Source organism: Carcharodon carcharias, chromosome 1 (assembly GCF_017639515.1).
Source record: "Carcharodon carcharias isolate sCarCar2 chromosome 1, sCarCar2.pri, whole genome shotgun sequence".
Taxonomy (NCBI): domain Eukaryota; kingdom Metazoa; phylum Chordata; class Chondrichthyes; order Lamniformes; family Lamnidae; genus Carcharodon; species Carcharodon carcharias.
Window position 1 is genome coordinate 238,237,148 of NC_054467.1, and position 23,226 is coordinate 238,260,373.

Consider the following 23,226-nt stretch of genomic DNA (forward strand, 5'->3'; position numbering starts at 1 on the left):
GTTGTGCGTCCCGACATCACCGCACTTCATTCCGATCGCCAGTTCGGCGGGCGCGCACCAGAGTCGGCTGCGCACTTGCCAAACTTTCAAAGGCCTGTTAAGGCCATTAACCCCCTCATTAAAGCCATTAACAGAGCTGCCCTTACAGTTGATGGGCAGGCGAAGAGCCCAGGCGACCTTCACATTTATTATAGAACCTCATCCACGGGCGGGATGAGGTTTCATGAAGGGTTTATAAGTCTAATAAAAATTTTTAATAAAGTTCATTGACATGTCCCAGCTCACGTGACACTGTCACATGAGGGGACATGTCTGAATAATTTTATTTTTCTTTATTTCAATTTTTCATAATCAAAGTAATCTCCCTGAGGCAGCTCCGTGCCTCACGGGGATTTCTGCGTTCTTACACGCGCATGCCCGAAAGAACGCAGGCCCCGACTCAGCCTACTCCCCCTGTCCTCATAGGGAGCGGTCAGCGCCTCCGGCTGCGTGTCACGTTGGGTGGGCCTTAATCGGCCTGCCCACGTAAAATGGCGATCGTGGGCAGCGTTCAGCTGCGCGCCCGCCCGCGCCCACTTCCGCCAAGCCCGCCTGAAGGGGAGGAAATTCTCCCCGCCAAGACCTATGCTGGATTCATAATCCATAAAGTAAAATGGGTTACAATCTGATCTGGGTACAATGGGGGAATGGGCCACAGACGATAGAGAACATCTGATGTGGATAAAGTGGGCAGGACCATTGGCAAACCCTTGGATTCCATGTTGGGCTCTGAATTCAAGTCTATTGAGGGGTAGAGAGATATGGAAGGTATAGTCCTCAAGTCAAGATCCACCATATATTCGGCCAACAAGCTGGAACAAATTGAACACAAATGAGAGCCACTGTGGGTGAGTAAGATCATAAGGCAAAAAAAATGAGAGTTGGGGAAGGGTCATCCACTAAGTACAGCTTAAGTATAGCGGGGTAGGGAGCTGGAGTCTGACGGCACAGCAGAAGTGAGCAGCAAAGTGCAATAATTAGGAAGGCGAAAAGGGATCATGAAATTAAAATATCAAGGAACGCAAAAGAAAATCATGTTTTGAGAAATGATAGAAATCCCTGGGCACGGTTGGTGGTAGATGATAAAGAAATTGAAGTCTATCTGGAGAGATAGCATTGAGTGAAATTTTCAAACCATGGAAATTTCTAGGGAAGTAAAGGGATAGGTTGAAATGGCTCTTAACAGCTAAGGGCTGAGAACTGCCTGGCAAGTAATAAATCAGCCCAATGTGTTTTGCTGCAGTATTGTGGCTCATATCTTACTGGCAGCTACACGTGTGCTAAAAAATCCCCAGGTACGAGCTTCATGTTTACTGAGAAACCTCCGACTTTGATGGCGTGAGCTGATGCGCTTTCAAAGCAGCGAGCGAGCAGGAAAGGCGAGGCTGCACCGTGTAGGAGGGCAGACCCAGAGTCATCAACATGTTATGAAAAGCAGACAAAGCAGCAACAGAGCTTCAAGTGGCCAAGTCTAACACAGAAATCGAGAGAGGGACCGGGAGACTTTTGCGACGCAAAGACATTTGAGTGGAAGCTTCTTCAGCGGACAAGTGCAGAATCTCACTGACACGGTCAGGAACACAGTCACTTCTTCAGTCACTGCAGAGGGTAAATCCAGTGTTCCCAAGCACAACAGGGAGCCTGGAACAGAAACGAGCCTGCAATGCTGTCATCTCTGTTTTTTCCACCTCAGGCTCCCTCCAAGCGCTTATTATTTTTTTGTTCTCAGGACGTTTCATGTGAAGCTGCATTTTTTTTTTATTTTGCCCTTCTCTGAGATGGTGTTTATGAATCGCTAAAATCCCCTTGGTGACAGGACAACCCAGCCTCTGCCCAGCTCTTGTAGGCAGGGTGTTTGTTTGCACTGGAGAGGGTGCAGAGGAGATTTACCAGAATGTTGCCTGGGCTGGAGGGTCTGAGCTATGAGGAGAGATTGGATAGGCTGGGGTTGTTTTCCTTGGAGCAACGAAGGTTGAGAGGGGACCTGATAGAGGTGTATACGATTATGGGGGGCATGGATAGGGTAGATAGGAAGGCACTTTTTCCATTAGTTGAGGGGTCAATAACCAGGGGGCATAGATTTAAGGTAAGAGGTAGAAGGCTCTGACGGGAGCTGAGGAGAAATGTTTTCACCCAGAGGGTGGTGGGAGTCTGGAACCCACTGCCTGAAAGGGTGGTTGGATCAGAAACTCATAACATTTAAGAAGTATTTAGATATTCACTTGCATTGTCATAGCCTCCAGGGCTATGGGCCAAGCGCTGGAAAATGGGATTTATGTAGTCAGATCTTTGTTGACCGGCGCAGACACAATGGGCCGAATAGCCTCCTGTGTAGTAGATGTCTATGTTGACATGACTAGTTCAGTTCAGCTTCTGGTAACCTGTTAGGAAATCTCTTAAACTTAATTAAACGATGCCTCATGATTCAGGCTGGAGCGTGTTGTCCAAATGCAAGCTTACTACTCAGACACCAATAGTACAAACAATGTTACACTTATATCACAGACTCATACAACCCAGTTTCCTGCAGCCTCCCAAATTGATCAAACTCGGCCTCCATAGACATTGAACTTCCAACTGCCCCGTGAGTTCTGGGCTCTAAAAGGCCCTTTCTTTGTGAGTTATGTCACGTGATGCCCAGAAAGTACATTGAACTGAGTTCCTTCTCATCCAGATATCCTGACTTGACATAACGACCACCTGGATGGTCCAGCTGTTTCCCTTCATTCATTTCATGGGATGTGGGTGTTGCTGGCAAGGTCAGCATTTGTTACCCATCCCTAATTGCCTCATGAACTGAGGGGCTTGTTCAGCCATTTCAGAGGGCAATTAAGAGTCAGCCACATGGCTGTGGGCCCGGAGTCATGTCTAGGTCAGGCCGGGTGCAGATGGCAGATTTTCTCCCCTAAAGGGGCCTTAGTGAACCAGGTGGGTTTTTACAAGAATCGATGATAGTTTCACGGTCACCATTATTGAGACTAGCTTTATATTCCAGATTTATTAATTGAATTTAAATTCAGCTGCCCTTGTGGGATTTGAACTCATGTCGCCAGAGCATTAGCCTGGAGAACTAGTTCAGTAACATTACACCACCCCCTAACCCCTAACCCCATGAGCTCCTTGAGATGGTGTTAAGGAGTTAAGGACTATTAAGGAGTTTATATTATAAAAGCAACAGGATGGCACTATGTAGTGGTGTGATGGTATTGTCACTGGACTGGTGACCCAGGGTTAGTGCTCTGGGGACCTGGGTTCAAATCCTATCACAAGCAGATGGTAGAGTTTGAATTCAACAAAAATCTGGAATTAAGTCTAATGATGGGTGTTTTTAAAAACCCATCTGGTTCACTAATGCCCTTTAGGGAAGGAAATCTGCTGTCCTCACCTGGTCTGGTCTACATGTGACTCCAGTCCCACAGCAATGTGGTTGATTCTTAAATGCCCTGTGAACAAGGGCAATAAATGTGTAGCCAGTGGTGCCCACATCTGGGGATCAAATAAAAAAAAAACTCCAGATAGTTAAGTGGTACTGCTTCCATTGTAACAAAAACAAAAACAGAATTACCTGGAAAAACTCAGCAGGTCTGGCAGCATCGGCGGAAAAGAAAAGAGTTGACGTTTCGAGTCCTCATGACCCTTCAGCAGAACTTGACAGAACTCTGCTTCTATATTGTCCCGGCCAATACCCAATACTTGCACCTGACAGTTGCTGACATGTCTGCTTGTTTCATTGTTCTGACTAATCCCTGATATTAACACTAGTCCAAATTCTGATGTGATTATCCTTGATGGGGCTCGGGCAAATTCTAACATAACTCCGGCGTGTTTGATGACAGGAGACTCCGTGATGGCATAGTGATCGAAGGGGCAATGACTGGGCTTTTCCTCATTCAAGGCAGCCATTACCTGCCACCAATATGATGCAAATATTCCTCCTCAACATTGTTTGAGAGCTACTGGAGTTGATATCAATTCCCACTGTCACGACAAGCAGCCGGAATGACTCCTATTAGTGGGAAGCGCAGTTTTGAGGGAAGACGGGGCCAGACTGTGCTGATTTTTGTCTGCAAGTGTTGACATGTGGACTTATGCCCAAACGCTCATGTCAGGTTAACGAGGAAGGAGGGACTGACTGGCTGCTGCCTGTCCCTTCAGCTCCAGGAACTGGGATTGAGGGTATCAAGGGATAAGGGTCAAAGCGGGTTCAATGAGGAGGGAGTAAATGGCCTACTCCTGCTCCAACGTTCCTGTGATTTCAGTTCAATGAAACTCGCTTCCTGCTGGCTGCGAAATTCCAACGTGAAGCTAGTTAATTTCAGTTCAGCTTGCAGTTTCCAGTAAGCCCCAATTGTCACGGGGGTGGGGGGGGGGGGGGTTGTGGGGGGGTGGGGGGGTGGGGGGGGGGGGAGATAGCGCAATTAGCAACCTCATTCAGAGAGATCATAGAATGACTGAGGTAGGAAGCGGAACATGTCACTCAACGCAAGCAGGGCAGGGTTCCGCAGTTGGAGCTAAGATTACATTGTTGAGGCAGGGAAGGACTGTGCCATGCAAGTCACAGACTCAGAGAAATGTTTCATTTCCCTGGGGTACGGGGGGGAGGAAGTGATGCTTCAGTTGTACAGAGTCCTTGTTGGTCAGACATCCTCTGGAGAATTGTGCTCAGTTTTAGGCACTGCGCCTCAGGAAGGATATATTGGCCTTGACGTGGGTGAAACCTGCCAGTTCACCAGAATAATGTGACACCTTGCATATAGGAGATTGAGGGGTGATCTGATCACAAGGCTTTGATAGGGCAGATGCATTTAAACTATTTCTTCTGGTGGGCAATGAAGTACGGGGGTGGGGGGCATAGACTTAAAATTATATTTGGATCATCCAGGAGTGAAATCAGGAAGCACAGATTCAGATGATGGGTGGTAGAAATCTAAAATTTTCTTCCCTGAAAGACTGTGGATGTGGGTCCATTGAAATGTTGAAGACTGAGATCGATAGGTAGGGATGTTAACTTGCAGAGACCATAGGCAAGGTTGAGGGGCTGATTATTCCTGTTCCTATTTGCAATCATGCTTTACCTTGAGGATTACAAATCTTTCACAGAAAGAAATCAATGCACAGGTTGATAATTTCTAACATTCAAAGATAAAGAGTGGCACATTCCTCCCCATGCAGGAGAAGCAGTGATTTCAAAGCTAGCTTGCTAGTCAATGGGAGGCACTGAGATTGATGGACCAGGGCTAGACTGGGAGATACTTAAAGCAAGAATATTCATTAAGTAGGAAAGATCCTGCTTAAAAATGGTTTTGATCTATTTAAAACATGAATAAGCCCAACTTTAGTAGCGCATCAGCACCACATGGTGGTAACATTATGCCATTACACCTTTACTGTACAGCTGTGCAATGTGCTGAATCAAACACCAGATGGCAGACAGGAAAACCCTGATTTTAACTGCGGGCCAGTTTTGGACAGATGAGCGGCAGAGTGAGCTGAGGCACTTTGACTCCAGGGCCTGAACTTTTCCCTCATCGGGTCCGCGCAATCGGTGGGCCCAGAAGCGATCGGGAAATGGCCCCCAACTGCGATCGGCCCCTTGACCACGACTTCACGCCGGCTGGCCAAGTAATAGCCGGGCAGCTGCTGTAACGCTCAGCGCTGCCTGGGTGGGGGCGAGAAGAGGGCGGGCGATGATGTCACCGCGGGTGGGGGGGGTGAGCGCTTCGAGAGAGCTGCCTCGGGGGAGCCGAGGACCCGCAAATAATGAAATAGAGCGTTAAAAAAAAGCTGCAAAAAAAAAAGCAGCACAATCAAGCGCCTGAAATCATACCTCATAAAAAAAAATGCTGTCCCCAGATATCTTTTTCATTTTATTTCCTAACAGAGATTCCATCCCGTCCTTGGACGTGGTCTGATGAAAAATTGTAGAGGTCGCCCGGCCGATCCATCAGAAAAAAAACTCGCTGACAATTGGGCTGTTTAATGGGCTTAGTTGACGGTGGGTGTGCTTTCGACTGCTGCATGCGCACCCGCCCAGCGCAATGTCGCTCGAGTGCGCAATGACATTGGGACGCTCGCCCGATGCCACCCGTGCGATTTTACCCTCGATGGGGGGGTGGGGGGGGGGGGGGGGGGGGGGGGGGGGGGGGGGGTGGGGGGGGGTGGGGTGTGGGGGGGTGGGGGGTGGGGGGTGGTCGGGCAAGCGCCAGCCAAAGTATAAAGTTCTGCCCCGGCCCTTCTTCAAATCTGGGCAGTCAACTTCCCACCTGTTCCCGGGCAGGAAAGAATTGGAAAAGATGTAAAAAATAAAGTACGCGGCCCGCCGACAGCACAGGAGTGACGGGACTCGATGCCAGGTGCACTGTGGGTGCTGGGGTGGGCGGTGGGGGTGGGGGGGATGTGCAGGAGCGGCCTCGGAGTGGATTTTATCCCCCCCCCCCCCCGCCCCGAAAATGGCTGGGTTACAGTTGGATATACAATATCACAAAACGACTGAAGGCACTGGATACGGCAAAGGCTATTGGGCCCCGACAATATTCCGGCAACAGCACTGAAAGCCTGTGCTCCAGGGCTGGGTGAGCCCTTACCCAAGCTGTTCCAGTGCAGCTACAATACTGGCATTTGACCACATTTTGGTTTGATGTTTGTAAGCTTCCTTTGAATTTTGTCTGTCGTCTTTGCAGTTTCCCTTTAAGGGGCTGCTTTTTACTTTGTCCCTGGTTATGCTAATTTAATTTAATTGGCTGCGACCCGAAAGAGTTGCAACACTGGCACCCACCTGACAATGTGGAAAATTGCCCGGGTGTGTCCTGTACACATAAAGCAGGACAAATCCAACCCGGTCAATTACCGCCCGGTCAGTCTCCTCTCCGTCTTCAGTGGCGTCTAATGGAATGCTGGCCTTTATGTTTAGAGGAGTGGGATGTAAAGGTAACCATACAATGTAGATTCATCTGGAATGAGAGGGTTAAGGATAGGGAACATGACACCCAATTTGTACATGGCAAGCTCCCACACACAGCTACCTGATAACGATTTAGATCTTTATTAGCTTCGATGATGTCAATTGATGAACAAATATTGACCAGAACGCCTGGGATAACTCCCCTGCTCCTCTTTGAAATAATGTTCACGGAGTCTTTTATTTCCAACTTAGTGGCCTGGGGCTGAACCTGGATTAGTCTTATTTTTAAACTTGTCTGTGATCTGCTCTGAATTTCCCAAGGTTTTCTGTTTCTATTTCAGATTCCCAGCGCTGGTATTTTATTTCTACCGCTGGTTTAAATGTCAAATCGGCATCAGATAATTCATGTGATCTTGCTCATCGTGAATGAGCTGTGCATTTAACAGTGATTTAATAGTGATTGAAGGTGACGTTTGGATGATTCATCCCATTGCAGTTTTTGCTGTTCATCTCTTGCCCGATTAGCCACTTTCTGAAAAGTGTCTCTCCACAAAGCACTGAAGTGAAGTATTTCACACAGTTTATTCGGGTGCTACGGATGCAACTTGAATGTGTGGCACTTTTTCTTCATCCAGTGCATTTCTTATTCAGAGGCTTTGAAGCAAATGAGAAGGAAAATCAGGCAGGGTACTTACCGGGGTGGTGGGGGACAATCCTGTTTCGTGCCCTCATGAAAATTTAACTTTGGACCTGGCTTCCAGTGAGGGGCAGACACTCTGATTGGCGTGGCCCCTCCCTCTCCACCCCTCTCCCCCTCCCCCCACCACGCCCCCCACCCCACACGCCCCCGCCCCGCAATCCCCCTCCCTCACCCAGACGGACGGAGGTAATTGGCTCATCCTCCTGCCCAGTTGTTAGCTGAGTTGAGGTCGGATCCAGGAATGAGTGAACCGGGAATGAGGATCTGAAGGGTTCGCTGCGCACGCAGTGAAGTGGCTGAAGGTCATGGAGCTGAGGAGCTGAGGGGGGGAAGAAAGCAAAGGTCTGGATTATCATCCTAGATGCGGATAGGGAGGGGGAGGCAGGAAGATTGCCGGTTCGATAAAAGACCACGAGGAAAGCGGCGGAGACACAGGATAAAAGCATGCGAGGAGAACGATGGAGACACAGGATAAAAGAACGCGAGGAGAGTGGAGACACAGGATAAAAGAGTGCGAGGAGAGCGGAGACACAGGATAAAAGAGAGCGAGGAGAGTGGCGGAGACACAGGATAAAAGAACGCGATGAGAGCGGCGGAGACACAGGATAAAAGAGAGCGAGGAGAGTGGCGGAGACACAGGATAAAAGAGTGCGAGGAGTGCGGAGACACAGGATAAAACAGAGCGAGGAGAGCGGCAGAGACACAGGATAAAAGAGAGCGAGGAGAACGGTGGAGACACAGGATAAAAGAGAGCGAGGAGAGTGGCGGAGACACAGGATAAAAGAGTGCGAGGAGTGCGGAGACACAGGATAAAACAGAGCGAGGAGAGCGGCAGAGACACAGGATAAAAGAGAGCGAGGAGAACGGTGGAGACACAGGATAAAAGAGTGCGAGGAGAGCGGAGACACAGGATAAAAGAGCACGAGGAGAGCGGCGGAGACACAGGATAAAAGAGCGCGAGGAAAGTATCAGATACACAGGATAAAAGAGCACAAGGACAGCGGCGGAGACACAGGATAAAAGAGTGCGAGGAGAGCGGAGACACAGGATATAAGAGAGCGAGGAGAGCGGCGGAGACACAGGATAAAAGAGTGCGAGGAGTGCGGTGGAGACAGAGGATAAAAGAACGTGAGGAGAGTGGAGACACAGGATAAAAGCATGCGAGGAGAACGATGGAGACACAGGATAAAAGAGCGCGAGGAGAGCGGAGACACAGGATAAAAGAGTGCGAGGAGAGCGGAGACACAGGATAAAAGAGAGCGAGGAGAGGGGCGGAGACACAGGATAAAAGAACGCGAGGAGAGCGGCGGAGACACAGGATAAAAGAGAGCGAGGAGAGTGGCGGAGACACAGGATAAAAGAGTGCGAGGAGAGCGGAGACACAGGATAAAACAGAGCGAGGAGAGCGGCGGAGACACAGGATGAAAGTGCGCGAGGAGAGCGGTGGAGAAACAGGATAAAAGAGCGCGAGGAAAGTAGCAGATACACAGGATAAAAGAGCACAAGGAGAGCGGCGGAGACACAGGATAAAAGAGCGTGAGGAGAGCGGCGGAGACATAGGATAAAAGTGCGCGAGGAGAGCGGTGGAGACACAGGATAAAAGAGCGCGAGGAAAGTAGCCGAGACACAGGACAAAAGAGCGCGAGGAGAGCGGCGGAGACACAGGATAAAAGAGCGCGAGGAGAGCGGCGGAGACACAGGATAAAAGAGCGTGAGGAGAGCCGCGTAGGCACAGGATAAAAGAACGTGAGGAGAGCGGCGGAGACACACGATAAAAGAGTGCGAGGAGAGCGGAGACACAGGATAAAAGAGCGCGAGGAGAGCGGCGGAGACACAGGATAAAAGTGCGCGAGGAGAGCGGTGGAGAAACAGGATAAAAGAGCGCGAGGAAAGTAGCAGGTACACAGGATAAAAGAGCACAAGGAGAGCGGCGGAGACACAGGATAAAAGAGCGCGAGGAGAGCGGCGGAGACATAGGATAAAAGTGCGCGAGGAGAGCGGCGGAGACACAGGATAAAAGAGCGCGAGGAGAGCGGCGGAGACACAGGATAAAAGAGCGTGAGGAGAGCCGTGTAGGCACAGTATAAAAGAACCTGAGGAGAGCGGCGGAGACACAGGATAAAAGAGCATGAGGAGAGCGGAGACACAGGATAAAAGAACGCATGGAGAATGGAGACACAGGATAAAAGAGCGTGAGGAGAGCGGTTGAGACACAGGAGAAAAGAGCGTGAGGAGAGCAGAGACACAGGATAAAAGAGTGCGAGGAGAGTGGAGACAAAGGATAAAAGAGCGTGAGGTGAGGGGAGACACAGGATAAAAGAGCACGAAGAGAGCAGAGACACTGGATAAAAGAGCGTAAGGAGAGCAGTGGAAGACAGGAAAAAAGAGCATGAGGAGAGCGGAGACACAGGATAAAACAGCGAGAGGAGAGCTGAGACATGGGATAAAAGAGTGTGAGGAGAGCGGTGGAGACACAGGATAAAAGAGCGCGAGGAAAGTGGTGGAGACACAGGATAAAAGAGCGTGAGGAGAGCGGAGACACCGGATAAAAGAGCATGAGGAGAGCGGAGACAAGGGAAAGAAGAGCGCGAGGAGGGCATCAGAGACACAGGATAAAACAGTGCGAGGAGAGCAACGGAGATACAGGATAAAACAGTGCGAGGAGAGCAACAGAGACACAGGATAAAACAGTGCGAGGAGAGCAACGGAGACACAGGATAAAAGAGCGTGAGTTGAGTGGAGACACGGGATAAAAGAGCATGAGGAGAGCGGCGGAGACACGGGATGATAGAGCACGAGGAGAGCGGCAGAGATACAGGATAAAAGAGCGCGAGCAGAGCGGTGGAGATACAGGATAAAAGAACGTGAGGAGAGTGGAGAAACAGGATAAAAGAGTGTGAGGAGAGCAGCGGAGACACAGGATAAAAGAACGCGAGGAGAGTGGTGGAGAGACAGGATAAAAGAGGAAGAATAGAGTGGAGACACAGGATAAAAGAGCACGAAAAGAGCAGAGACACAGGAAAAAAGAGCATGAGGAGAGCAGAGTCACCGGATATAAGAGCGCAAGGAGAGCAGTGGAAGACAGGAAAAAAGAGCATGAGGAGAGCGGAGACACAGGATAAAACAGCGAGAGGAGAGCTGAGACATGAGATAAAAGAGCGTGAGGAGAGCGGTGGAGACACAGGATAAAAGAGCGCGAGGAAAGTAGTGGACACACAGGATAAAAGAGCGTGAGGAGAGCGGAGACACCGGATAAAAGCGCATAAGGAGAGCGGAGACAAGGGATAAAAGAGCGCGAGGAGGGCATTAGAGGCACAGGATAAAAGAGCGCGAGGAGAGCGGAGACACAGGATAAAAGAGCGCGAGGAGGGCATCAGAGACACAGGACAAAAGAGTGCAAGGAGAGCAATGGAGACACAGGATAAAACAGTGCGAGGAGAGCAATGGAGACACAGGATAAAACAGTGCGAGGAGAGCAATGGAGACACAGGATAAAAGAGAGCGAGGAGAGCGGTGGAGACACAGGATAAAAGAACGCGAGAGCGGCGGAGACACAGGATAAAAGAGTGCGAGGAGAGCGGAGACACAGGATAAAAGAGCGCGAGGAGAGCAGTGGAGACACAGGATAAAAGTGCGCCAGGAGAGCGGTGGAGAAACAGGATAAAAGAGCGCGAGGAAAGTAGCGGATACACAGGATGAAAGAGCACAAGGAGAGCGGCAGAGACACAGGATAGAAGAGCGCGAAAGGAGCGGCGGAGACACAGGATAAAAGAGCACGAGGAAAGTAGCGGAGACACAGGATAAAAGAGCAGAAGAAGAGTGGCGGAGACACAGGACAAAAGATCGTGAGGAGTGCAGTGGAAGACAGGAAAAAAGAGCATGAGGAGAGCGGAGACACAGGATAAAACAGCGAGAGGAGAGCTGAGACATGTGATAAAAGAGCATGAGGAGAGCGGTGGAGACACAGGATAAAAGAGCGCGAGGAAAGTAGTGGAGACACAGGATAAAAGAGCGTGAGGAGAGCGGAGACACCGGATAAAAGAGCATGAGGAGAGCAGAGACAAGGGATAAAAGAGCGCGAGGAGGGCATCAGAGACACAGGATAAAAAAGCGCGAGGAGAGCGGAGACACAGGATAAAAGAGCGCGAGGAGGGCATCAGAGACACAGGACAAAAGAGTGCAAGGACAGCGATGGAGACACAGGATAAAACAGTGCGAGGAGAGCAACGGAGACACGGGATAAAACAGTGCGAGGAGAGCAAAAGAGACACAGGATAAAACAGTGCGAGGAGAGCAACGGAGACACAGGATAAAAGAGCATGAGTTGGGTGGAGACACAGGATAAAAGAGCATGAGGAGAGTGGCGGAGACACGGGATAATAGAGCACGAGGAGAGCGGCAGAGATACAGGATAAAAGAACGCATGGAGAACGGAAACACAGGATAAAAGAGCGCGAGGAGAACGGTTGAGACACAGGATAAAAGAGCGTAAGGAAAGCAGAGACACAGGATAAAAGAGCGCGAGGAGAGTGGAGACACAGGATAAAAGAGCGCGAGGTGAGGGGAGACACAGGATAAAAGAGCGCAAGGAGAGCAGTGGAAGACAGGAAAAAAGAGCATGAGGAGAGCGGAGACACAGGATAAAAGAGCGCGAGGAGAGCGGAGACACAGGATAAAAGAGCGTGAGGAGACTGGAGACACAGGATAAAAGAGCACGAGGAGAGCGGTGGAGACACAGGATGAAAGAGCGCGAGGAGAGCGGCAGAGACACAGGATAAAAGAGCGTGAGGAGAGCAGTGGAGACACAGGATAAAAGAGCGCGAGGAGAGCGGCAGAGACACAGGATAAAAGAACACGAGGAGAGCGCCGGAGACACAGGATAAAAGAACGCGAGGAGAGTGGAGACACAGGATAAAAGAGCGCGAGGAGACCGCCGGAGACACAGGATAAAATAGCGCGAGGAGAGTGGAGACACAGGATAAAAGAGCACGAGGAGAGTGGTGGAGACACATGATAATAGAGCGTGAGGAGAGTGCTGGAGACACAGGATAAAAGAACGCGATGAGAGTGGAGACACAGGATAAAAGAGTGCGAGGAGAGCGGTGGAGACACAGGATAAAAGAGCGCGAGGAGAGCAGTGGAGACACATGATAATAGAGCGCGAGGAGAGTGCTGGAGACACAGGATAAAGGAACGCGATGAGAGTGGCGACACAGGATAAAAGAGTGCGAGGAGAGCGGTGGAGACACAGGATAAAAGAACGCGAGGAGAGTGGAGACAAAGGATAAAAGCGTGCGAGGAGAGCGGTGGAGACACGGGATAAAAGACCGTGAGGAGAGCGGAGACACAGGATAAAAGAGCGCGAGGAGAGCGGAGACACCGGATAAAAGAGCATGAGGAGAGCAGAGACAAGGGATAAAAGAGCGCGAGGAGGGCATCAGAGACACAGGATAAAAAAGCGCGAGGAGAGCGGAGACACAGGATAAAAGAGCGCGAGGAGGGCATCAGAGACACAGGACAAAAGAGTGCAAGGACAGCGATGGAGACACAGGATAAAACAGTGCGAGGAGAGCAACGGAGTCACGGGATAAAACAGTGCGAGGAGAGCAAAAGAGACACAGGATAAAACAGTGCGAGGAGAGCAACGGAGACACAGGATAAAAGAGCATGAGTTGGGTGGAGACACAGGATAAAAGAGCATGAGGAGAGTGGCGGAGACACGGGATAATAGAGCACGAGGAGAGCGGCAGAGATACAGGATAAAAGAACGCATGGAGAACGGAAACACAGGATAAAAGAGCGCGAGGAGAACGGTTGAGACACAGGATAAAAGAGCGTAAGGAAAGCAGAGACACAGGATAAAAGAGCGCGAGGAGAGTGGAGACACAGGATAAAAGAGCGCGAGGTGAGGGGAGACACAGGATAAAAGAGCGCAAGGAGAGCAGTGGAAGACAGGAAAAAAGAGCATGAGGAGAGCGGAGACACAGGATAAAAGAGCGCGAGGAGAGCGGAGACACAGGATAAAAGAGCGTGAGGAGACTGGAGACACAGGATAAAAGAGCACGAGGAGAGCGGTGGAGACACAGGATGAAAGAGCGCGAGGAGAGCGGCAGAGACACAGGATAAAAGAGCGTGAGGAGAGCAGTGGAGACACAGGATAAAAGAGCGCGAGGAGAGCGGTGGAGACACAGGATAAAAGAACACGAGGAGAGCGCCGGAGACACAGGATAAAAGAACGCGAGGAGAGTGGAGACACAGGATAAAAGAGCGCGAGGAGACCGCCGGAGACACAGGATAAAATAGCGCGAGGAGAGTGGAGACACAGGATAAAAGAGCACGAGGAGAGTGGTGGAGACACATGATAATAGAGCGTGAGGAGAGTGCTGGAGACACAGGATAAAAGAACGCGATGAGAGTGGAGACACAGGATAAAAGAGTGCGAGGAGAGCGGTGGAGACACAGGATAAAAGAGCGCGAGGAGAGCAGTGGAGACACATGATAATAGAGCGCGAGGAGAGTGCTGGAGACACAGGATAAAAGAACGCGATGAGAGTGGCGACACAGGATAAAAGAGTGCGAGGAGAGCGGTGGAGACACAGGATAAAAGAACGCGAGGAGAGTGGAGACAAAGGATAAAAGCGTGCGAGGAGAGCGGTGGAGACACGGGATAAAAGACCGTGAGGAGAGCGGAGACACAGGATAAAAGAGCGCGAGGAGAGCGGAGACACAGGATAAAAGAGAGCAAGGAAAGTAGCGGAGACACAGGATAAAAGAGAGCGAGGAGAGCGGCGGAGACACAGGATAAAAGAGTGCGAGGAGAGCAGCGGAGACACAGGATAAAAGAGTGCGAGGAGAGCGGAGACACAGGAGAAAAGAGCGCGAGGAGAGCGGTGGACACACATGATAATAGAGCGTGAGGAGAGTGGCGGAGACACTGGATAAAAGAACGCGATGAGAGTGGAGAAACAGGATAAAAGAGTGCGAGGAGAGCGGTGGAGACACAGGATAAAAGAGCGCGAGGAGAGCGGAGACACAGGAGAAAAGAGCGTGAGGAGAGCGGTGGAGACATGATAATAGAGCGCGAGAAGAGTGGCGGAGACACAGGATAAAAGAACGCGAGTAGAGCGGAGACACAGGATAAAAGAGCGTGAGGAGAGTGGAGACACAGGATAAAAGAGTGCGAGGAGACCGGTGGAGACACAGGATAAAAGAGCGTGAAGAGAGCGGAGACACCGGATAAAAGCGCATAAGGAGAGCGGAGACAAGGGATAAAAGAGCGCGAGGAGGGCATCAGAGACACAGGATAAAAGAGCGCGAGGAGAGCGGAGACACAGGATAAAAGAGCGCGAGGAGGGCATCAGAGACACAGGACAAAAGAGTGCAAGGAGAGCAATGGAGACACAGGATAAAACAGTGCGAGGAGAGCAATGGAGACACAGGATAAAACAGTGCGAGGAGAGCAAAAGAGACACAGGATAAAAGAGAGCGAGGAGAGCGGTGGAGACACAGGATAAAAGAACGCGAGAGCGGCGGAAACACAGGATAAAAGAGTGCGAGGAGAGCGGAGACACAGGATAAAAGAGCGCGAGGAGAGCAGTGGAGACACAGGATAAAAGTGCGCCAGGAGAGCGGTGGAGAAACAGGATAAAAGAGCACGAGGAAAGTAGCGGATACACAGGATGAAAGAGCACAAGGAGAGCGGCAGAGACACAGGATAGAAGAGCGCGAAAGGAGCGGCGGAGACACAGGATAAAAGAGCACGAGGAAAGTAGCGGAGACACAGGATAAAAGAGCAGAAGAAGAGCGGCGGAGACACAGGACAAAGGATCGTGAGGAGTGCAGTGGAAGACAGGAAAAAAGAGCATGAGGAGAGCGGAGACACAGGATAAAACAGCGAGAGGAGAGCTGAGACATGGGATAAAAGAGCATGAGGAGAGCGGTGGAGACACAGGATAAAAGAGCGTGAGGAGAGCGGAGACACCGGATAAAAGAGCATGAGGAGAGCGGAGACAAGGGATAAAAGAGCGCGAGGAGGGCATCAGAGACACAGGATAAAAAAGCGCGAGGAGAGCGGAGACACAGGATAAAAGAACGCATGGAGAATGGAGACACAGGATAAAAGAGCGCGAGGCGAGCGGTTGGGACACAGGATAAAAGAGTGCGAGGAGAGCGGAGACACAGGAGAAAAGAGCGCGAGGAGAGCGGTGGACACACATGATAATAGAGCGTGAGGAGAGTGGCGGAGACACTGGATAAAAGAACGCGATGAGAGTGGAGACACAGGATAAAAGAGTGCGAGGAGAGCGGTGGAGACACAGGATAAAAGAGCGCGAGGAGAGCGGAGACACAGGAGAAAAGAGCGTGAGGAGAGCGGTGGAGACATGATAATAGAGCGCGAGGAGAGTGGCGGAGACACAGGATAAAAGAACGCGAGTAGAGCGGAGACACAGGATAAAAGAGCGTGAGGAGAGTGGAGACACAGGATAAAAGAGTGCGAGGAGACCGGTGGAGACACAGGATAAAAGAGCGTGAAGAGAGCGGAGACACCGGATAAAAGCGCATAAGGAGAGCGGAGACAAGGGATAAAAGAGCGCGAGGAGGGCATCAGAGACACAGGATAAAAGAGCGCGAGGAGAGCGGAGACACAGGATAAAAGAGCGCGAGGAGGGCATCAGAGACACAGGACAAAAGAGTGCAAGGAGAGCAATGGAGACACAGGATAAAACAGTGCGAGGAGAGCAATGGAGACACAGGATAAAACAGTGCGAGGAGAGCAACAGAGACACAGGATAAAAGAACGCGAGAGCGGCGGAGACACAGGATAAAAGAGTGCGAGGAGAGCGGAGACACAGGATAAAAGAGCGCGAGGAGAGCAGTGGAGACACAGGATAAAAGTGCGCCAGGAGAGCGGTGGAGAAACAGGATAAAAGAGCGCGAGGAAAGTAGCGGATACACAGGATGAAAGAGCACAAGGAGAGCGGCAGAGACACAGGATAGAAGAGCGCGAAAGGAGCGGCGGAGACACAGGATAAAAGAGCACGAGGAAAGTAGCGGAGACACAGGATAAAAGAGCAGAAGAAGAGCGGCGGAGACACAGGACAAAGGATCGTGAGGAGTGCAGTGGAAGACAGGAAAAAAGAGCATGAGGAGAGCGGAGACACAGGATAAAACAGCGAGAGGAGAGCTGAGACATGTGATAAAAGAGCATGAGGAGAGCGGTGGAGACACAGGATAAAAGAGCGCGAGGAAAGTAGTGGAGACACAGGATAAAAGAGCGTGAGGAGAGCGGAGACACCGGATAAAAGAGCATGAGGAGAGAGGAGACAAGGGATAAAAGAGCGCGAGGAAGGCATCAGAGACACAGGATAAAAAAGCGCGAGGAGAGCGGAGACACAGGATAAAAGAGCGCGAGGAGGGCATTAGAGACACAGGACAAAAGAGTGCAAGGACAGCGATGGAGACACAGGATAAAACAGTGCGAGGAGAGCAACGGAGACACAGGATAAAACAGTGCGAGGAGAGCAACAGAGACACAGGATAAAACAGTGCGAGGAGAGCAACGGAGACACAGGATAAAAGAGCATGAGTTGAGTGGAGACACAGGATAAAAGAGCATGAGGAGAGCGGCGGAGACACGGGATAATAGAGCACGAGGAGAGCGGCAGAGATACAGGATAAAAGAACGCATGGAGAACGGAAACACAGGATAAAAGAGCGCGAGGAGAGCGGTTGAGACACAAGATAAAAGAGCATGAGGAGAGCAGAGACACAGGATAAAAGAGCGCGAGGAGAGTGGAGACACAGGATAAAAGAGCGCGAGGTGAGGGGAGACACAGGATAAAAGAGCGCGAGGAGGGCATCAGAGACACAGGACAAAAGAGTGTAAGGAGAGCGATGGAGACACAGGATAAAAGAACGCGAGGAGAGTGGTGGAGAGACAGGATAAAAGAGCAAGAGGAGAGTGGAGACACAGGATAAAAGAGCACGAAGAGAGCAGAGACACAGGAAAAAAGAGCATGAGGAGAGCAGAGTCACCGGATAAAAGAGCGCAAGGAGTGCAGTGGAAGACAGGAAAAAAGAGCATGAGGAGAGCGGAGACACAGGATAAAACAGTGAGAGGAGAGCTGAGACATGGGATAAAAGAGCGTGAGGAGAGCGGTGGAGACACAGGATAAAAGAGCGCGAGGAAAGTAGTGGAGACACAGGATAAAAGAGCGTGAAGAGAGCGGAGACACCGGTTAAAAGAGCATGAGGAGAGCGGAGACAAGGGATAAAAGAGTGTGAGAAGGGCATCAGAGACACAGGATAAAAGAGCGCGAGGAGAGCGGAGACACAGGATAAAAGAGCGCGAGGAGGGCATCAGAGACACAGGACAAAATAGTGCAAGGAGAGCGATGGAGACACAGGATAAAACAGAGCGAGGAGAGCAACGGAGACACAGGATAAAACAGTGCGAGGAGAACAACAGAGACACAGGACAAAAGAGAGCGAGGAGAGTGGCGGAGACACAGGATAAAAGAGCGCGAGGAGAGCGGCGGAGACACAGGATAAAAGAGCGCGAAGAGAGCGGCGGAGACACAGGATAAAAGTGCGCGAGGAGACCGGTGGAGACACAGGATAAAAGAGTGCGAAGAAAGTAGTGGAGACACAGGCTAAAAGAGCAGAAGGAGAGCGGCGGAGACACAGGACAAAAGAGCGCGAGGAGAGCGGCGGAGACACAGGATAAAAGAGCGCGAGGAGAGCGGCAGAGACACAGGATAAAAGAGCGTGAGAGCCGCGGAGACACAGGATAAAAGTACGTGAGGAGAGTGGCGGAGACACAGGATAAAAGAGCATGAGGAGAGCGGAGACACAGGATAAAAGAACGCATGGAGAATGGAGACACAGGATAAAAGAGCGCGAGGCGAGCGGTTGGGACACAGGATAAAAGAGTGCGAGGAGAGCGGAGACACAGGAGAAAAGAGCGCGAGGAGAGCGGTGGACACACATGATAATAGAGCGTGAGGAGAGTGGCGGAGACACTGGATAAAAGAACGCGATGAGAGTGGAGACACAGGATAAAAGAGTGCGAGGAGAGCGGTGGAGACACAGGATAAAAGAGCGCGAGGAGAGCGGAGACACAGGAGAAAAGAGCGTGAGGAGAGCGGTGGAGACATGATAATAGAGCGCGAGGAGAGTGGCGGAGACACAGGATAAAAGAACGCGAGTAGAGCGGAGACACAGGATAAAAGAGTGTGAGGAGAGTGGAGACACAGGATAAAAGAGTGCGAGGAGACCGGTGGAGACACAGGATAAAAGAGCGTGAAGAGAGCGGAGACACCGGATAAAAGCGCATAAGGAGAGCGGAGACAAGGGATAAAAGAGCGCGAGGAGGGCATTAGAGGCACAGGATAAAAGAGCGCGAGGAGTGCGGTGGAGACACAGGATAAAAGAGCGCGAGGAAAGTATTAGAGACACAGTATAAAAGAGCGTGAGGAGAGCGGAGACACCGGATTAAAGAGCATGAGGAGAGAGGAGACAAGGGATAAAAGAGCGCGAGGAGGGCATCAGAGACACAGGATAAAAGAGCGTGAGGAGAGCGGAGACACAGGATAGAAGAGCGCGAGGAGGGCATCAGAGACACAGGACAAAAGAGTGCAAGGAGAGCGATGGAGACACAGGATAAAACAGTGCAAGGAGAGCAACAGAGACACAGGATAAAACAGTGCGAGGAGAGCAACAGAGACACAGGATAAAAGAGCGTGAGTTGAGTGGAGACACAGGATAAAAGAACACGAGGAGAGTGAAGACACAGGATAAAAGCGTGTGAGGAGAGCGGTGGAGTCACGGGATAAAAGACCGTGAGGAGAGCGGAGACACAGGATAAAAGAGCGCGAGGAGAGCGGAGACACAGGATAAAAGAGAGCAAGGAAAGTAGCGGAGACACAGGATAAAAGAGAGCGAGGAGAGCGGCGGAGACACAGGATAAAAGAGTGCGAGGAGAGCGGCGGAGACACAGGATAAAAGAGTGCGAGGAGAGCGGAGACACAGGATAAAAGAGAGCGAGGAGAGCGGCTCAGACACAGGATAAAAGAGTGCGAGGTTTGCAGTGGAGACAGAGGATAAAAGAACGTGAGGAGAGTGGAGACACAGGATAAAAGCATGCGAGGAGAACGGTGGAGACACAGGATAAAAGACCGTGAGGAGAGCGGAGACACAGGATAAAGTGGAGACACAGGATAAAAGAGGGCGAGGAGAGCGGAGACACAGGATAAAAGAGAGCGAGGAAAGTAGCGGAGACACAGGATAAAAGAGAGCGAGGAGAGCAGCGGAGACACAGGATAAAAGAGAGCAAGGAAAGTAGCGGAGACACAGGATAAAAGAGTGCGAGGAGAGCGGAGACACAGGATAAAAGAGAGCGAGGAGAGTGGCGGTGACACAGGATAAAAGAACGCGAGGAGAGTGGCGGAGACACAGGATAAAAGAGAGCGAGGAGAGTGGCGGAGACACAGGATAAAAGAGTGCGAGGAGAGCGGAGACACAGGATAAAACAGAGCGAGGAGAGCGGCAGAGACACAGGATAAAAGACAGCGAGGAGAACGGCGGAGACACAGGATAAAAGAGTGCGAGGAGAGCGGAGACACAGGATAAAAGAGCGCGAGGAGAGCGGCGGAGACACAGGATAAAAGTGCGTGAGGAGAGCGGTGGAGAAACAGGATAAAAGAGCGCGAGGAGAGCGGCGGAGACACAGGATAAAAGTGCGCGAGGAGAGCAGTGGAGAAAAAGGATAAAAGAGCGCAAGGAAAGTAGCGGAGACACAGAATAAAAGAGCACAAGGGGAGTGGCGGAGACACAGGATAAAAGAGCGCGAGGAGAGCGGCGGAGACACAGGATAAAAGAGCGCGAGTAGAGCGGAGACACAGGATAAAAGAGCGTGAGGAGACTGGAGACACAGGATAAAAGAGCACGAGGAGAGCGGTGGAGACACAGGATGAAAGAGCGCGAGGAGAGCGGCAGAGACACAGGATAAAAGAGCGTGAGGAGAGCAGTGGAGACACAGGATAAAAGAGCGTGAGGAGAGCGGTGGAGACACTGGATAAAAGAGTGCGAGGAGACCGCCGGAGACACAGGATAAAAGAGCGCGAGGAGAGTGGAGACACAGGATAAAAGAGCGCGAGGAGAGCGGTGGAGACACATGATAATAGAGCGTGAGGAGAGTGGCGGAGACACAGGATAAAAGAACCCTATGAGAGTGGAGACACAGGATAAAAGAGTGCGAGGAGAGCGGTGGAGACACAGGATAAAAGAGCGCGAGGAGAGCGGAGACACAGGAGAAAAGAGCGCGAGGAGAGCAGTGGAGACACATGATAATAGAGCGCGAGGAGAGTGCTGGAGACACAGGATAAAAGAACGCGATGAGAGTGGCGACACAGGATAAAAGAGTGCGAGGAGAGCGGTGGAGACACAGGATAAAAGAACGCGAGGAGAGTGGAGACAAAGGATAAAAGCGTGCGAGGAGAGCGGTGGAGTCACGGGATAAAAGACCGTGAGGAGAGCGGAGACACAGGATAAAAGAGCGCGAGGAGAGCGGATACACAGGATAAAAGAGAGCAAGGAAAGTAGCGGAGACACAGGATAAAAGAGAGCGAGGAGAGCGGCGGAGACACAGGATAAAAGAGTGCGAGGAGAGCGGCGGAGACACAGGATAAAAGAGTGCGAGGAGAGCGGAGACACAGGAGAAAAGAGCGCGAGGAGAGCGGTGGAGACACATGATAATAGAGCGTGAGGAGAGTGGCGGAGACACTGGATAAAAGAATGCGATGAGAGTGGAGACACAGGATAAAAGAGCGTGAGGAGAGTGGAGACACAGGATAAAAGAGTGCGAGGAGACCGGTGGAGACACAGGATAAAAGAACGCGAGGAGAGTGGAGACACAGGATAAAAGCGTGCGAGGAGAGCGGTGGAGTCACGGGATAAAAGACCATGAGGAGAGCGGAGATACAGGATAAAAGAGCGCGAGGAGAGTGGAGACACAGGATAAAAGAGAGCAAGGAAAGTAGCGGAGACACAGGATAAAAGAGAGCGAGGAGAGCGGCGGAGACACAGGATAAAAGAGTGCGAGGAGTGCGGTGGAGACAGAGGATAAAAGAACGTGAGGAGAGTGGAGACACAGGATAAAAGCATGTGAGGAGAACGGTGGAGACACAGCACAAAAGAGCGCGAGGAGAGCGGAGACCCAGGATAAAAGAGTGCGAGGAGAGCGGAGACACAGGATAAAAGAGAGCGAGGAGAGTGGCGGTGACACAGGATAAAAGAACGCGAGGAGAGCGGCGGAGACACAGGATAAAAGAATGCGAGGAGAGCGGAGACACAGGATAAAAGAGCGTGAGGAGAGCGGCAGAGACACAGGTTAAAAGTGCGCGAGGAGAGCGGTGGAGAAACAGGATAAAAAAGCGCGAGGAAAGGAGCGGATACACAGGATAAAAGAGCAGAAGGAGAGTGGCGGAGACACAGGATAAAAGAGCGTGAGAGCCGCGAAGACACAGGATAAAAGTACGTGAGGAGAGTGGCGGAGACACAGGATAAAAGAGCATGAGGAGAGCGGAGACACAGGATAAAAGAACGCATGGAGAATGGAGACACAGGATAAAAGAGCGCGAGGCGAGCGGTTGGGACACAGGATAAAAGAGCGTGAGGAGAGCAGAGACACAGGATAAAAGAGCGCGAGGAGAGTGGAGACACAGGATAAAAGAGCGCGAGGTGAGGGGAGACACAGGATAAAAGAGCACGAAGAGAGCAGAGACACAGGATAAAAAAGCATGAGGAGAGCAGAGACACCGGATAAAAGAGCGCAAGGAGAGCAGTGGAAGACAGGAAAAAAGAGCATGAGGAGAGCGGAGACACAGGATAAAACAGCGAGAGGAGAGCTGAGACATGGGATAAAAGAGCGTGAGGAGAGCGGTGGAGACACAGGATAAAAGAGCATGAGGAGAGCAGTGGAGTCACAGGATAAAAGAGCATAAGGAGAGCGGAGACAAGGGATAAAAGAGCACGAGGTGGGCATCAGAGACACAGGATAAAAGAGCGCGAGGAGAGCGGAGACACAGGATAAAAGAGCGCGAGGAGGGCATCAGAGACACAGGACAAAAGAGTGCAAGGAGAGCGATGGAGACACAAGATAAAACAGTGCGAGGAGAGCAACGGAGACACAGGATAAAACAGTGCAAGGAGAGCAACAGAGACACAGGATAAAACAGTGCGAGGAGAGCAACGGAGACACAGGATAAAAGAGCGTGAGTTGAGTGGACACACGGGATAAAAGAGCGCAAGGAGATCAGTGGAAGACAGGAAAAAAGAGCATGAGGAGAGCGGAGACACAGGATAAAACAGCGAGAGGAGAGCTGAGACATGGGATAAAAGAGCGTGAGGAGTGCGGTGGAGACACAGGATAAAAGAGCGCGAGGAAAGTATTAGAGACACAGTATAAAAGAGCGTGAGGAGAGCGGAGACACCGGATTAAAGAGCATGAGGAGAGAGGAGACAAGGGATAAAAGAGCGCGAGGAGGGCATCAGAGACACAGGATAAAAGAGCGTGAGGAGAGCGGAG

At 51.0% G+C, this 23,226-nt stretch overlaps 1 protein-coding gene across 1 annotated transcript in view; it reads left to right on the forward strand.

Annotated features, from left to right (window-relative positions):
- The first annotated feature begins 530 nt into the window (after positions 1–530).
- Positions 531–23,226, forward strand: part of LOC121275871 (trace amine-associated receptor 1) — an 83,344-nt gene continuing 60,648 nt past the window's right edge. The window contains exon 1 of the mRNA XM_041183639.1: positions 531–647. Coding sequence (XP_041039573.1) covers positions 531–647 — 117 coding nt within the window. The remainder of the gene's footprint in view (positions 648–23,226) is intronic.